Raw genomic sequence first — 16,221 nt, 5'->3', positions numbered from 1 at the left:
TCACATTTATAATGATAGTAAATAACTATGGTCAAAACAGCCGGAATATGTGTAAAAGTGTGCATGTGAACATTAATTATATTCTTATTACATATTTAGTATTCCGTGTTTCTTGTGTACGATATAGATTTTGAGTTTTTAGAATAACGGTGTGTGTAAATTTTAATAAAAGTATTATTTTGTTTTTCTTTTAAAAGTTGTTTCTTACATATGGTAAAATTTACCGCATTTCTGGCTATATAGAAGCGTTAAAAAGTCAGGAAATTTCGACCGATTTGCTTTGGTAATAGCTTTTGTAAAATTAGCAATGACATTTGATTTTATAATGTGTGAAAATTTGAAAAATCTGGCAAAATATGGTAGTTTTTATCATGATACCTTAGAGCATGGCATAAAAACCATTTATTCGATTAAATTTACTTTTCAGTTTTGTATTTCTTACCAAATTATTTGAAAATAAGAACTATAATTTTTGAAAACGAGAAATCCCGATTAACCGTTACCATATGAGAGGAAAAATTACCAAATGAATGATTTAAATACCGTATATTTTGGTTTTATTCAGCAGAATTAGAATTTTTTTTTAAACTAGAAAGGTCATAACTATAAAATACCATAATTTTTCAGATTTTTTTTTCTCCACATACACCCTTAGAAAAATTGGTTCATTATTGGATCATAATACCTGTACTTTGGAACTTAATACGAGGAAAATTTGCTGCAATTTTAATAAAGAGTTAAATTAAACCACGTTTCCTTCAAATTAAACAGTAAAATAAAATAGCTAAATTTATCTATTAGAACACTTCCTCTCTTATGCTATAATTTGCTATTTTTGATAGTACCAACCATAGGTTAAAAAATATAGTAATATGGTTCAGCATAACACTCTACTAAAATTGCTACAAGTTAAAGTGAATTTATGGTTCAACGCCCGTTAAAATTACAAAAATTGTTTTTAGTTCCCCAATTTTTATTCACTGATCTGATTACTAAATATTTTATACTTAGCTACAGAATTATCACTCAAAAATTATTTCAAATATATCAACAACGAAATAATTATTTTCCTCATATGCATTTTATTCTTAAATTATTGAATTCTTTCCGAAATATATCTTCAATTCAGTAACAGTAATGACTCATTTATTTAATTTTTATTGACGTAAACTGTATAAAATTCTTTTCAAAATATAAATTTAGTTTTTGTATAGATTAACTTATCTAATTTATTTCATTTTTATAATATATATTCAATTTGTTTTGCATTAAAATATTTTAAGTTCAAAAGAGTCCAGCAAAACTTTTAAAAATATTTATTATTTAAAAATAAATTATATTTTTTTGATCTGTATTCAAGTATTTTTTTTTTTTATATATATAATGGCATTTAAGTTTAAAAAGTTCAAATATTATTTTGAATATAGTTTTCAAATAGTCGTTTAAGGAACTGATTTCAAGGAAATTAAATTATGTGTAGCTAAATAGATAGTAAAACAAAATTATTTTAATTATTTACAAAAGTAATTTCAACATGAAATAGATTAAATCAATTGAGATTATTGAAATATATGACATGCATATTTTTACAAAACTTTGCTTCGAAATATTATACTTTATTGATATCTTTCTGGTTTGTTCTAAAGCAGTTCAATAAAATGAATGTATTTTACAAGAGGAAGGAGGCAGCTGTTTAAAATGTATTCATTTATTTAAATATATTCTTCGGTATTAATGGTACTGAGAGTGTATTTGAACAAAATAGGAAATTTACATCTTTCTGTTAGAAATTAATTTTAATCTGATCAAATATGTGACCTCTTACTACACATTTATTAAATTTATGAATTCTTTATATTGGCGTTAAAATTGTACAAAATCTATTTACTTAAATTATTATTATTATAATTACGCACTATTATTATTATTATTCTTTCATTTTAATTCGACATTATATTTTTATAGTTAAACATTATATTTTTTAAAATCGAAAATCAATTAATTTTATTATCTATGTGTTTACTATTTTTTTCGAAATTTAGGTTTCATTCATTTTTAAGCAAACTGAGAGCAAATTGATAATTTGCATAACTTTATTTAATGTAGACTTATAAGTTTGACCAAAATATTAAACTTTATTACTAAAAATTTTACAATTGCAATTTTAATATTGTTTTTTTTATTCATTGTATTGATAAAACAAACAAATAAAACTATCAAAAATCAGAAACAATACTTGTAATATGAAAGTTTAAATGATAATTGTAAACACTATTAAACTTTCAAAATAAAAGTGATATTTGTGTTTATTCATATTTGTAATTAATGTATTATTTTTCTGGAATATGAGCGCTCTCGGAAATAAAACTTTCACTTTTGACGAGTTAGCAATCTTTGAGCAGTATTTCGTTAATTTTGAGAATAATTTCGTCACGAAATCGTGTGACGAAATGCGAACTCTTAAATGTATGACAAATATGTTACCTCAACTTGAAATCCGTTTCCTTGAAGATGTGACGAAATCGGCACTTTCACGAAATCTTTGTTCGGAGCATATACCAAGAAACAGTTCCGTCAAAAATGAAGAAAGTTTCCTGGTAATCGAGTTTTCATTTTTTACAGAGAAGTTTCTTACTTAAAATAATCAATACAGTCGGGAAGAGCTCTTATACCACCCGAGAGCCAAATTGGGGTCGCATGTCGTAGCCTAATTTTATATAAACTATACGTTTGACAAACTATACATTTTTTATTCATGAGATAGCATATAATTTCTGGCATGAAAAGGACTGTGTTACCTTGTGAAAACTGCTTAATTTAAAGGTTTAAAGGAACGTTTTAATTTAAAAATATAATTTTAAGTTACAAAATGAAGCAGGATTTATTAAAAAAATGTAAATACCGTATAATACAAATGTTAATACAAATGTATTACAAATGTAATACAAATGCTTGAATACAAATTTATTACTTATACCAGTCGCATTCCAATTATTTCAGGTAGCAAAATTTTACATCAGGCAGAATTTGGAAATAATACCACATAGCTTCAATACATTTTATAACGATTTTAAATTTTCATTTCAATTAATTACATAAAAAGCTTAGATAGAAAAAGAAAATTAGTAGCAGGAAACTTTATCAAACCTAATAAAATATTCTACTTTTACAGAGCCTTTCGGTAATTAATTATGATTAATCATCATAATTAAGGTCATTAATCTTAATTAATTTGCCAGTAAATTTAAAAGAAGTAGCTAGTTTATGTATTAAAAACCTTTTAAATGGGAAAAAAATAACTCTCACCATTTCTCATAAAGTAGAATTTAAATTATTTCCAGGAGGGGGGGGGACAATATAAATAATTTTATAAAATTTACAGCAAAATGAATAAATGCAATATTTTTGGAAACTAGATTTTATGCATTTATTTAACTTTTCAACAAATTAATGCAAGTTGAAATTTATTAATACTTTGATAAATTTCAGAAATATATAAATTTACTGGTTTACATCTTGTATTGCGCTGTTACATGTAGGGCTAACTGGTATTAAAAAGTACTAATTAAATATACCCTGTACCGATCCAATTTGCAATACTGGTACTGGTTAAAAATGGAACTAACAAAAAAAGTTTTTTTTTAAAAAAAATTCTGTTCCGCATAATAAAAAAAAATATTTTTCATAAATATTGTTATTTCATTGCGATTGAAATTTTCATTGAGAATTAATTTTCAACTGCTACATTTTGAATTGAAATTTCGGTATTTATATGTATTTAAATGTAATGTAAGTATTTACTTAAGAAATTGTTAAAAAATTTCCTCAGCAATTAGAAGAAATTAAAAACAAAAAATTCTTTAACGCATGCCTTAAAATTAAAACCAACACAACAGACGGAATTATAATTCTAAGCATCAACTACATATACAGGATACTGAATTTATTGGGTAGGGGAACGAAAATATTTACACTGGTACCAAGGTTTATGAGGTAAAAGGTGCAGCATTGTCCGCGATTGTTGGTTGAAAAAAATTAGCTAATTTTTCTCTAGGGGTTATTATATCCAAAGCAAATCTTTAAAAATTTCCTCACGAATCTGAAATGCTAAAGAAATGTGTAAAATAAACCATAATATTGCATTATCGATCAATTGAAATGAAATTGTTTACTTACTGACTGCTTCAATTACGTCAGCTAAAAGAACGCCATCAGATATATCCACCTGTAGATCTTGGATATTACGCTTATAGCGCCCACGATCCAAATAATGATTGGCCCAATCAGTATAAATCTGGAAGAAAAAAAAAAGAATCTATCAGTATTAAATTCACTTTTTATATTTAATTTACAAAACGAAACTGTGCATCCCTTTAAAAGTTTGATGAAGTACTTTTAATTTTAAATTTGTTTAGGCAAAATAAAAATTAGTGCAAGATTCAGGTAAAATCACCAAAGAAGTTCAATCCGGTATTTGATATTTACAGTTAAATCTTAAATTTTAGATGAAAAAAATTTAAATAATGCACATTTGTTTCATAAAATTTACGTTATATTCTCGCATGGACAACAAAAAGCTGTAATAAACTGAAATGACGATGTGAGAGACATGAAAAGTTAAAAGCGAACAGTTCATGTAAACAAACAAATTATTCTATACTTTTGCATTGTGTATGCTTATTAATTTACAAAGTTAGCATGATAACTGGGAGCTATATTTTAGTTTTAATGCTGTTTAATAATTAACGTGAGGGTAAAATATGTTTTGTAAACAGAGATCGGCTAGAAAATATGGTGCTTATTGATTCAAAAAATTGTTTTTAACTCTGGCAATAAAATTCTTTTAATTAAACAATTTTCGTTTTGAAACATTTTTTTTATCGCTTTCAATAAATTTTGTTTAAATAAAGTACTTAAAATTATTGTGGTTATATTTACTGAAATTTATAAATGTATGCATAAGAAAAATTCTGTAAATTATTCATTGAAAGATAATTTCCAACTAACTTTGAAATGTATGGAACATGGAATGTCTCATACGAGTCTTTTTATACTAATTCATATCTTAAAATAGATTCTATTATTAATTCGAAGACGAAATAAACCTTTCTTTCCAGTGAGTCATAAAAATTCAATATTACTGTTAAAAGATTATTTTCTGATGTTAAGGGGTGACTGTAATAATTCTTGGAAATATACGCATTAAGAAATTCCCAAAAATTCCCTATCGTCTATACGGCGCTTTCTGTTAAAACAAATCAAGATGTTTAAATTTTCCCCTTTGAATGATGCTCGATTACGTAATAGAAATATTGCAACCAATTCTTTTTCAGAATACTTATTTGAAATGCGAGGCAACCTGAAAATATGTGGCATTTTCAAGATGTAAGTGCTTATAGAACTGTGATCTTAATAGCCATACCCCAAACCCCAGATTTAGGGATGTTGAATAAAAGTTGTTGACTAAGATGTTGAATAGAAATTAGAAGAAACTAAGAAGTATGCGTCGCCTCTAGAAAACGCTTGTTTTTCTATGAAAAATGCCTTAATAGTATATGTACATAAATCAAATTGAATGAAATGTTTGCAAATCAAAGATTTCAGAGTATAAATGTTTTAGAGGATAATTATAATTATATCAGGGTATAATTATATCAGAGTATACTTTTAGAATTTTATTTTAAGAATGAGTGCACATATTAAGTATACATACAGCGTACATACAAAGTATACATAAAGCATACATATAAAGTATACATACAGCATTTATGCAAATCAGCATACATGCAAAGCTACACTTATATCGATATGTATCCAATAGGTGAGGTCCCGCAGTGGATTGATCGTTAAGACACGGTTCCCAGCAGATCACCGAAGTCAAGCATTACTAGCAGCGGTCAGTGTGTGGGTGGATGACCACTTGGATCAGTCTATGAAGGGGCCGAGGGTGTGCGGTATTGGTATTCGTTAAACAGTTCTACCGTAAAGTGCTCGACTTTGTGTGCAGGTCATTGGGCTACCAAAGCGGGGTGCCATTCCCACTGCAGAGGATCAAAATTGTGATGGCATGTCTTCGCATCATCCTCAGGGATGCTTCCCAGACCGTCGCCAATAGCCCATTGTGCAGCTCTAGTGCGACGTAAATGAACGACAACAACAAGCAATGGATGGGCGAAATGAATTTGAATTAAGCAGCAATTCAAAAGCATTTTAAGGGAACGTAAGCACAGCGAGCAGAGAGATAAAGATTCCAAGTACATATATAATAGATTTCATGCTTAATTTAGTAATTCATCTGTGAAAAGTGCATTAAATTATAATAACCATTCAGCTTCTAAGAATTGTTAACACTCATTAGATTTATAAATTGTAACGTAAAGATGACGAATTTATTAAGTTACCATTTTTAACCACTTTCATAATCACTTAATTAGTATGAAGTCAAGCAAATATTTATTTATATATTAACAAACTTATCGGTGATTTAATTCCAATAAATTCTTAAAAATTAATTTAAATAATAATTTACTTCAAATAACTTCCGGGATTAGTAAAATATTCAAGATGCTTGTAAGAAACGTCAAAATATGAATAATGAAAGATTGAGGGAAAGCATGTTTCATATCACAGAGATGAAATATGAGGAGGATGAGTAGAGGAAGAAGAAGAAGAAAAAAAAGAAAAGAATATGCATGATGCAGAATTAATGAGGCCCAACGGAAGAAACCTTCCCTGCCCTGTTTGTATACCTTAAACACACCGATGCAGGCAAAACGTAAGACAGAAACGCAAGATTAATGTGAGCTAACGTTTTGAGAAGCACGCAATCTAGCCTTTAAAAGAAATGTTTTTAAGTTCTTCAGCTTAACTGATTATGCTTGTATTACATTGAGAAGAATACTAAGATAGGAAAAGAAAAACTAGCACTTTTCTGTTGAAGATATTAAAATTGTTGGAGTGGGGTTGGGTTTGAGAGTATTGTGGATGGAAGAATGAGCTGTAAATGTTTAATTTCTTTGTAATGAGGGGGTATTTTTTACCTCGGGAGAACATGAAACCCTTAAAAAAAGGACGAACATGAACGCTGTAGAAGGAAGAAAGTATTGATTTGAAAGTGATTATAGAGGAATATTTTCCTACTTTTTTAAAAAAAATGATATTTGGGCTTTTTTTTAAATCGTAACGATTTTAATGAATATTCAGTTGATTGTTGAGAAAAAAATGCTTCAAATAAAGAAAAATAAAACTGCGATGATCGCATTATTAAAAATGTGATAATTAATACTAACTACGTATATTGCTGATGAGTTAAATAATAACTATATGCATAATAAAGAAATAACTTAAGAAATTTTGCAATCGATCCGTTGAAAATATCTATTAACGGTGATAATAACGATACATTTTTTAATTTAATCTTTTGTAGACGGCTGGTACAACAGTTGGACTTAAATTCTTTTTTTCTGTTATGGAAACTTTGATAGGGTAAGAAACATGTTATGTTGAGAAAGATATGTTAAAGGCATAACAAATATGTTATCACAAAAATAATTTTTGCCTTTCATATAATAAATAATTTTATAAAGCAAAAAGTTGGCCATAACTGTTGTACTAGCAGTTTCCAAAGAGTTAAATTTTATTTCGGTATTAAATATGGTTTTTGTATACCCTTTTTATGTAGTTAGTGAACTCTTGTTAAAGGTATTATTTTGTATTTGATATTTGCAAGTATTTTATTTCTAAAAGCAAACATTTAAATCTTATAGAAATTTCAAAATGGTGATATTTAAAATATGTATACTTGGTGGTAATTTAATAACCTATATTCTTATAAAAATGGAAATCAGATAAAAAAATTTGAGAACGAAGTAAAAATTTATGAATTCTTAGAAAAATGGATCGAAGCCGCCTTAAGATTGGACTGATAATTCCCTTATGAATATCTACATTACGTTGAAAGTAATTTAATTATCTACAACTTATTTAAAAAAAAAGCAGAATGGATATGAATAGCTTGGAGCGAATTTTGAAAATATGGTTTAATGGAAATAGGGATTTAAATAATCCTGCAGAAGTACGAAATTTAAAAACTAGTTGAACACATAAAATATTTAGAAAATATAAAAAGCAATTGATTTTCTGAAATGTTAAGAGTTAAAAAGGATGATCTCCCTAAAGGAATTTATGTTTGTATAAAATTTATTTATAAATGCTTCATAGTTTGGCTTCTTAAAAACATATTGGAAGCTTATAGTTTCTAAAAACTCTTTTTAATAATAATACTACTTCAACATTTCTAAATTAGAGAGTTTTGAGTAACGCTTATCTTATATTACAACAATTAATTAAGAAAACTAAATACCGAAAAATAAAATATGTATCGCTTTTTTATTTCACCGTTATTTAAAAATTACTCGAGGTTTATTTTCAAAACTACATTAATAAAATAATTTTTTAAAACTTTTTCAGTTTAAAACATTTTACTTTCTTCAGATTAGAAAATTGATGACATAAAAGAAAAATAAACTAATCGTAAAATATTTTATCTAAAAAAGCTTTTCACTAGTTTATATTTAAAAAATCGAAATGTTTTAAATAAAATATTTCAATCCCGTTCCCTGGAGACTGAAAGGAACTGGTGAACGCAAATATTTATTTTAAATTATAACACTTTTGAAGTTAAGCTTAATTAGAAACGAAGCAATTTTAAAGCTTAAAGCGAATTTTTAATTTATTTAAAAATACAATTCCTTTACTCTTTTTTATCTTTCACCTGCATATTTTTCGGTGGAATATCCTACCACTCTGTCTAATTTTTAGAATAATTAGTCATTTTCTAAATGTCATACCGACTCGCTACACTTCAAATCATTTTTGGACGAAAAATCTCGAAATTCTCACGCACTAGATTATGAAATAGTCCAAAGTCTGTCAAAAGCGATGATTTATGGGTACCCAAACTTGGATGTTTTCCTGATTAATGGCTTGAATGATGGAAACCCCAGGTGTATTAGAAATTCAGTCATATATTTGCACTTTTATCATTCCGTGTAGAAACACAAAGGAAAATGAAAAATAAAAAAAGGATGCATATACTTAAAGTAGTTTTTGATAAGACTTTTGGATCTTTTCTAATTGAAGTGAAAGATTGCGTGAAAAGTTTAGGTATGTCGGATGCATTGATATTTTTTTGATTCATTCAACTTTGGGTAATTTGTCAATTTTCGAAACAACTGAGATATTAATTTTTCCGGAATGACGTTAAAAAATGTTTTTGTACTCATAAAGAAGGTATCTTAAGTGTCACATGCAAATTGAGCTGTTTTTTGTTTATTATTTAGTGATACATTTTTGGTATTTTGAAGTCATTATTAGGTTAGTGTCTAAAGCTACAATTTTTACTATGAATACGTCGCAAAGTTTTGACACGCTTTTTAAATGAGTAAATATTGACTGTAAAAAGTTGCTTTAATTTTAAAAAATTTGTATTTTAATAGGAAACTATAATATTTGTGCTCAAAAAGGTCAAAACTAAAATATTAAAATTAACACTTTTAAAAAATAATCTATTGTATTGAAATATATATTCCAAAGTTTCTAATTATTTTACAATCCTTTTTTAAGAGATTAATCTATTTGTATCATAAACACTCTAATTAGATATTGTTATTGTTTTAAGTATCTTAAAAATAATTTTCAACTGAATTCCTCATTACAAAGTGAGCAAAGTGTTTTGCAAGTCTTTAAGAATTTTTCACTCAAATTTGCATTTTCAACTATTTATATTTCCGAAATAAAGCAAAAGAGAAACAAATAAAGTTTAATTTACATTAATTCTTCAGCAAGATAATTTTATAAATTTATTTGCTTGATTTGTAAGTAAAATTTTTCTGATTCAAATTTATATTATAGATCGATTTGCGTCTGAACTATAATTTTTTAAATGTTCTTATGTTTATGATTAGCACCACAGTGATTGTAAGACAAGATTTTATGTAAATCACCTAAATCATACATAACAGGCAGCGATCAGTAAGCTGGTGAGTGACCAGTTTTGATCAGAGTGTGAAGAGACCGAGGGTGGGAGTTATCAGTCCTCTTTGAACTATTTTATCGTTAAGTACTCAACTTTAGCGTTGGTCTTTGAACTACCAAAGCGAGGAAAAGATCCTTTCTGCAGAGGATCAAAATTTTGATTTCATGTCTTTGGTTCCAAATCATCGTCAATAGCCTATTGTGCAGTGCTAGTGCTAAATTAATAAAATATTACTACTGCTAAAATTGTTTATATCGTATTACCCTTGCACTCTCAGAAACATAGGTATATCCACGAACCATAATATCGATAAATTCTTTCGCAACCTTAATAAGTTGTTAAATTGGTCTTCACTGGGAAAAAATTTTGGTATAATTACTGTACTGTATGGTGATAACATTTCTGGTAAAAAAAAAGTTTAGTTAATAAAAACAAAATATATTTGGTTTTATAAACTAGAACGGTATTTAAACCATTCCTCTCTTGAAATTTTTCCATTCGTATGATAATGGTTACTCGAATATTCTGCGTTTTAAAATTACAGTTCTTCTTACAACACGTTTCGTAAAAATACAAAACTGAAAAGTAATTTGAATAAAGTCAATGGTTTTTATACTTTGCTCAAAGGTATCATGATAAAATTACCAAATTTTATCTCATTCACCAAATTTTTTCGAATATTATAAAACCATATTTCATTGTTAATTTTGCAAAAAATCATCATCAAAGCTCTTGGATAAAAATTACCGATCTTTTTGGTGTTCCGATAGAGATAGAAACAAGGCACATTTCGCTATATTCTGGTAGTTTCGACCTACCTTTTTTTTTTCTCAGTGTATATTTCCTTTCAAATTGAATCGTTGTATCATTTACTTCCATTAAAGAATAGTTTGCTCGAGAATATGTTTCAGCTAAGCACCGTAACAAGTTTAAGCAAATTAATTTATATTTCAACACGCAGTGTTATTTTTTATGGTTGCAGGTTTAATATTTTAAAAGAAAATAGAAATTATTGAAATTATTTTATTGAAAACGCTAAGAATCTTCAGATTTACTCATTTTTAGAATTTTTCATTGCTTATAAGCAAAACATTTTTTTCCTTCTTTCTCTTCTTTTTGCATATTATTAATGCGTTCTGGTATATTACAAAATATATTATTAGCTAAACTCTGAAAAAATTTCAAATCAAATTACAATATATAGTGCCGGCACTTTGGGTGCATCATCTGTAAATTCCATTTTATCGTAAAATATTCCATCGTAATTTTTACAGTGATATTTATTTGAAGTGATTCATTGTTTTTACTGTAATTATTACAGTAAAAATTTCGGTATATCAGATTTTTGTTCCTTAACAAGTTCCGGTAAAATGAATTTTAGGGTAAAAAGTACCGACATCCTGAGTTCTGCTGCTTTTTACCATAATTTGATCTGGAATAATTGTTTACAATGTAGAGACTAAATTTAGCATAAAATCGAAGCTCATTTTTATGCTCAAGGATAATCTGAAACGGTTTTTCTTTTTCAATTTTATCTTTTTTCATTTCTTTTTTTTTTTTGACAATTTTTGATTGAGTGGATTCATTTTTCTAAACTTTTGCTTTTAGCATAAAAACTACATAATTAATCAGCTTAATATAATGAATAAATACAATTTTAGGAGTATTGCCAAAAACAATGCTAGCATTTGTAACTAAAAATAACCATTTTTTTAAACGAATTTCATACACCAACCAATTACAAACAGCTAAATAACATATTTCAAAATGCCGAATTACAGGAGAAAATATATTAATTAGCATTTTATAATATAGAAATTATTTACGGGAAAATATTTAAAATTAAATATATTATACCTGAAAATTAAACATTTATTACTCAAGATTCTGTGACAGCAATAGCTTTCTAACTATTTTTCCATAAATTTCGCTTTCCAAAATATTTAGTGATCATGAACTAGTGCTGATCCAAGAATTTTTAAACCGAGTGACTAGCCTCTGCAATCATGTGATGTTTATTGAAATAGATCGTGTTATGCATTCCTTTTTTAACAAAAAAATCTTATAAATAAAAAACTTGTAAACAACTCCTTCCGTAAATGACGCATTTCATTTCCATAAATAAAAGATTTGAGCATATTTTATTAGAAGTGTAGGAAACAATGCATCAGACGAAATTAGAGATTTAAAAAAAATCATAATCATTCCAGATATTATAAAATTTTATTTTATTTTAAATTTTTTCCTTTAAGTCCCATATTAATGATTTTTCTTTTAACTAACGTAATTCTAAATGAGTTTACACAACAGTTCATTCATATTTATCGTGAATATTTCTTTCTTAAGGTGGATTTTCAAAAGAAAAGGATTTCCTATAAAGCCAATCGTATTCTTAAGTTTCTTTAGCATAGAAAACTATCTGAGAGTATCTCGGTACTTTAACCCTCCTTCAGGATTACCCATAATCCCTTCCTCCCACCTAATTGAATTCTATATTAAGTTATCCATTGTTTCTCTCCGGGTTGGCAATCTCCAGCCCGATTGTTTGCACACTGGATTGAAAACTGTTTGGGCTTTTTTTTTTCTTCCACGTTGAGTGCAAAGCGTCATTCATACTTTTTTACGGGGACTGTCTTGAATAAAACTGTGGTAACTAACGGTGAAAAAAAAATTCAGATATTGAAATTTTAATTAAATTTTTGGAGACATTCTTTTCGCTGTGAAAAAACATTCTCTTTGTTCCTTATGTAAGATATGTTGATATAAGGAAGGTAAGTATTGTTAAAAATAGGGAGAATAATTTAGCTTTCATAAATGCTTAATTTCTTGGAAAGTAATGATTTTTTTTTCTAAGTTTAAGCTTTGTTTACATTAATGTTAAGAAAGTATTAATTTCGAAAAATCATTAGTTTTTTATTTAAAGGGCATGGAGTGTTTAAGCGTTTTTTACTCATGTATTTGGAATAAGAAAGGATCAATAGGATGAACAGATAGTGGTTGTAAATGCTGTTTAAATATTAGTAAATATAGCGCTTACACTTACAGAATAAAAATACACTTTCTGAAATATATTGCTTACATTTTCGACATCTAATGCTATTTAATAATAAATTTTTTATTAGGTGATATAATGGATTTTTCAGGATGTAATTTCGTTTTTTCTCAACAGAGGAATTAATTGTATTTTTTCGTAGCCACTTCACACTCCAGTGGTATAATTATTATAAACTTTAAAAGCTGATATAGGAAGTTGGAAAAAAGCTCGTTGATTCTATATAGTAGTTTCTGTTTTTCTTTATTTCAGAAATTTAGACATCACAGAAGTTATTTTACTGAACGCACTTAATTCTGTATTATCGGCAATATTGATTCAGCATTGAACCAGTATCAGTACTTATGAATTATAACACTTTGTTCTTTTCTGCAAACTTAATAAGATTATAAATTGAACTGTGTTCAGGATCAAGTTGAATCATATTACAGTATATTCATATTACTAAGTTTTTTTACTGCCTTAATTAGATGCTATTTTGAACCGTGTTCATAGCCAAGTTGAACCATATTACAGTATATATATAAGACTAATTTTTTTTGTATCTTAATTAGATGTTAATTTAAACCATGTTCATGTCCAAATTTAACCATATTACAGTATATTCGCAAAAGATGAAATTTTCCTGATAGTACGGTTGAGGCAATGGTTCAGTTGTCCAGGAACTGAATTGTTATTCTAACGAACTGGGGTTTAATTCCCAGTAGTGGTTTAAAGCCCATTTCGGCAGTTGAGCTTTTCTGGGAAGTGATGGTGGTCTGTAAGCCGTGCTAACCACATTTCCACATACTGTTGTTCACGAAATTCTTAAGCCTTAAACTCGTGTCGTGGTGGCTCAGGGGAAAGAGCATTCGCCTCACAATGAAGTGACCCAGATTCAAACCCAAGTGGTGACTGGTTGGCACAAATTCTGCTCCTGTCACTAACCACGGTGCTGACGGTGCCTCTGCGGTAGACGGATCATGGGTTGGAATCCCCTTGTCGTGGTTTTCCTCTCCATGTAACGCAAATGAGGGTTAGTTCCATCAAAACGTCCTCCACGAAGGCTAGTTTGTCCATATGCTTGATCCAAGAGTTCCATTGTTTACTGTGTGGGTCAGAATTGAGTCAGTTGTTCAACGTCGGTTATGAAAGCCTTAAATTCGATACCCCCCTGACCTATTTTTATGTTCAAGTACCCTAGGATATTATTATTTTACTTTAATTTTTCTTATGCATACATTTGGAAAACTTAAATTTATTTTTTAACTCTTAAATAAATTTTCGGCATTTTACACTAATGTAAACGTAATTATAAGATGAATTAAAAACTTTTATACACATTTCCTTATATTTCTCGAACTAGAATATTAGCATAAAAGGAAATTTTATCTCTTCTAACTACCTACAAAAATTTTAATAAACTGGGAAGAATTGTGAGATAAATTAAAACTTTGTACATTGTTTGGTGGAAAACTTTCTTAATGAGACTGCTTTTCCATTATGTTTATGACCTTCCACTTTTCTATCAGTAACTGACGAGCATTAACTTTATATTATACTTTTCTCTTTTCAAATTTTTATCGTAAACAAAAGTTTGTTACCATTTCGTAATTAGCGGTTTAGAAATTATCGTTACTTAAGGTAAAGAGTTTAGAGATTAGTGGTTATTCTAGAGTTGTTGTTTAGTTTCTTTTTCAATGCAGAGAAATGGAATTGCTAGCTCGAGGAGATTACCTAGAATTTCTGTAAAGGAAAGAATAAAGTTCGTGAATGTGTAAATGGGCATACTACAATATTCTATTAACATTCGTTTTTACTACAGCCTTAAACCGCTATATTGGACTCCTGATATAGTGAACAATAAGTTGTATTGAATTTTAGCAGTGGTCTGGTTCGAAGTGTTATTTATTACAAGGTAATAGCGGACCTCAGAAGTGGGTTGCATGTGTATAGTAGACTTAAATTTCTTTTTTTGAAGTAACTTAAATGTTACAAACTTTTCAGATCTTATCCAAATACATTACCTAACATCACGTGTATTTTGTTTTACTGAATGAAAAGATCAAATCTTTACTCTAACATTTCAATTTTGGGCAACCCTCTAAAAATTTATTTTTAGCTGTTTTTTTGCAAGTTTTTGATACAGAAATGCACAGAAGCAAAACCAAAATCTACTTAAATAATGCACTAAACTTTTGCATAATTATTAAGAGAAATTATATTACTATCTACTTACGCAAATTTAATAAATTATATTAAATACAAAAGTTTCATTATTTTAAAAATGCTTTGAAGCTTTTATAAGGAGATCTAATTACAACTTACTGCAGTGTATCTACCACTACAAAAATATAATTTCAATTCATTAGAATATATAAGACATGTTAACTCAATTCTATGGTGGGGAACCCTTTTATAGATGAAGGTTGACTTAGACGATATGTACTTTCCTCGCATTGGTGACCCGGACGTGATGTGAACACGCCTACTTTGGGAGAAACGCCCACTACGATTTGAACTGAATCATATTGTCATACGATCATATAATCATACGATCAATGGATGGTCTACATTGAACAGTTGACTAGCTACTTGTGACTGCGACATTGTCCTTCTCAAGCTGTTGTTTCTCTGTCACGATCACGTACAACGTATACACTCGACTGCTAAAGGAAACACAGGAGCGACCACGACAGTGAACTTAATACAGCTCTTACGATCAGCACTCAAGAAGTACGGTGGTCTTAATACAGCTCCCCCGGATTCTCACAAAACAGCAATGAATCTACTAGTGGCATCCTGTTCATCGAATTCTATCACAGATATAATTTCATTGGGGGAGTACTGTAGTGTATCTACCACTACAAAAAATAATTCCAATTGGTATATAACACATGTTAACTCGATTCTATGGTGGGGTATCTTTTCGTAGATGAAGGGTGACATACTCGATATCATGTCCGGGTCACCAATGTTGGGTGAATATATATCGACTATGTCAACCTGCATCTATGAAAAGGTACCCCACCATAGAATCGAGTTAACTTGTCTTATATACTAGTGAATTGGAATTATATTTTTGTGGTGATAGATATACTTCACTCACTGAATAGAATCATGATGAATTTGAACTTAATTCTATAAATTTAAA

General features: G+C 28.3%; 1 protein-coding gene across 6 annotated transcripts in view; it reads right to left on the bottom strand.

Moving 5' to 3' along the window:
• Positions 1-16,221, bottom strand: part of LOC107442127 (neuron navigator 3) — a 521,654-nt gene that overhangs the window by 440,270 nt on the left and 65,163 nt on the right. For all 6 annotated transcript variants that reach the window (XM_043039754.3, XM_087159425.1, XM_087159438.1 and 3 more), the window contains exon 2: positions 4,177-4,294. In XM_043039754.3, coding sequence (XP_042895688.3) covers positions 4,177-4,294 — 118 coding nt within the window. The remainder of the gene's footprint in view (positions 1-4,176; positions 4,295-16,221) is intronic.

The sequence above is a fragment of the Parasteatoda tepidariorum genome, chromosome 1 (genome assembly GCF_982258835.1).
Source record: "Parasteatoda tepidariorum strain Cologne lab strain chromosome 1, Ptep-v5.0, whole genome shotgun sequence".
Lineage (NCBI taxonomy): Eukaryota > Metazoa > Arthropoda > Arachnida > Araneae > Theridiidae > Parasteatoda > Parasteatoda tepidariorum.
Note: the sequence above shows the minus strand (reverse complement) of the source record. Positions and strands in the feature narration are given on the sequence as shown.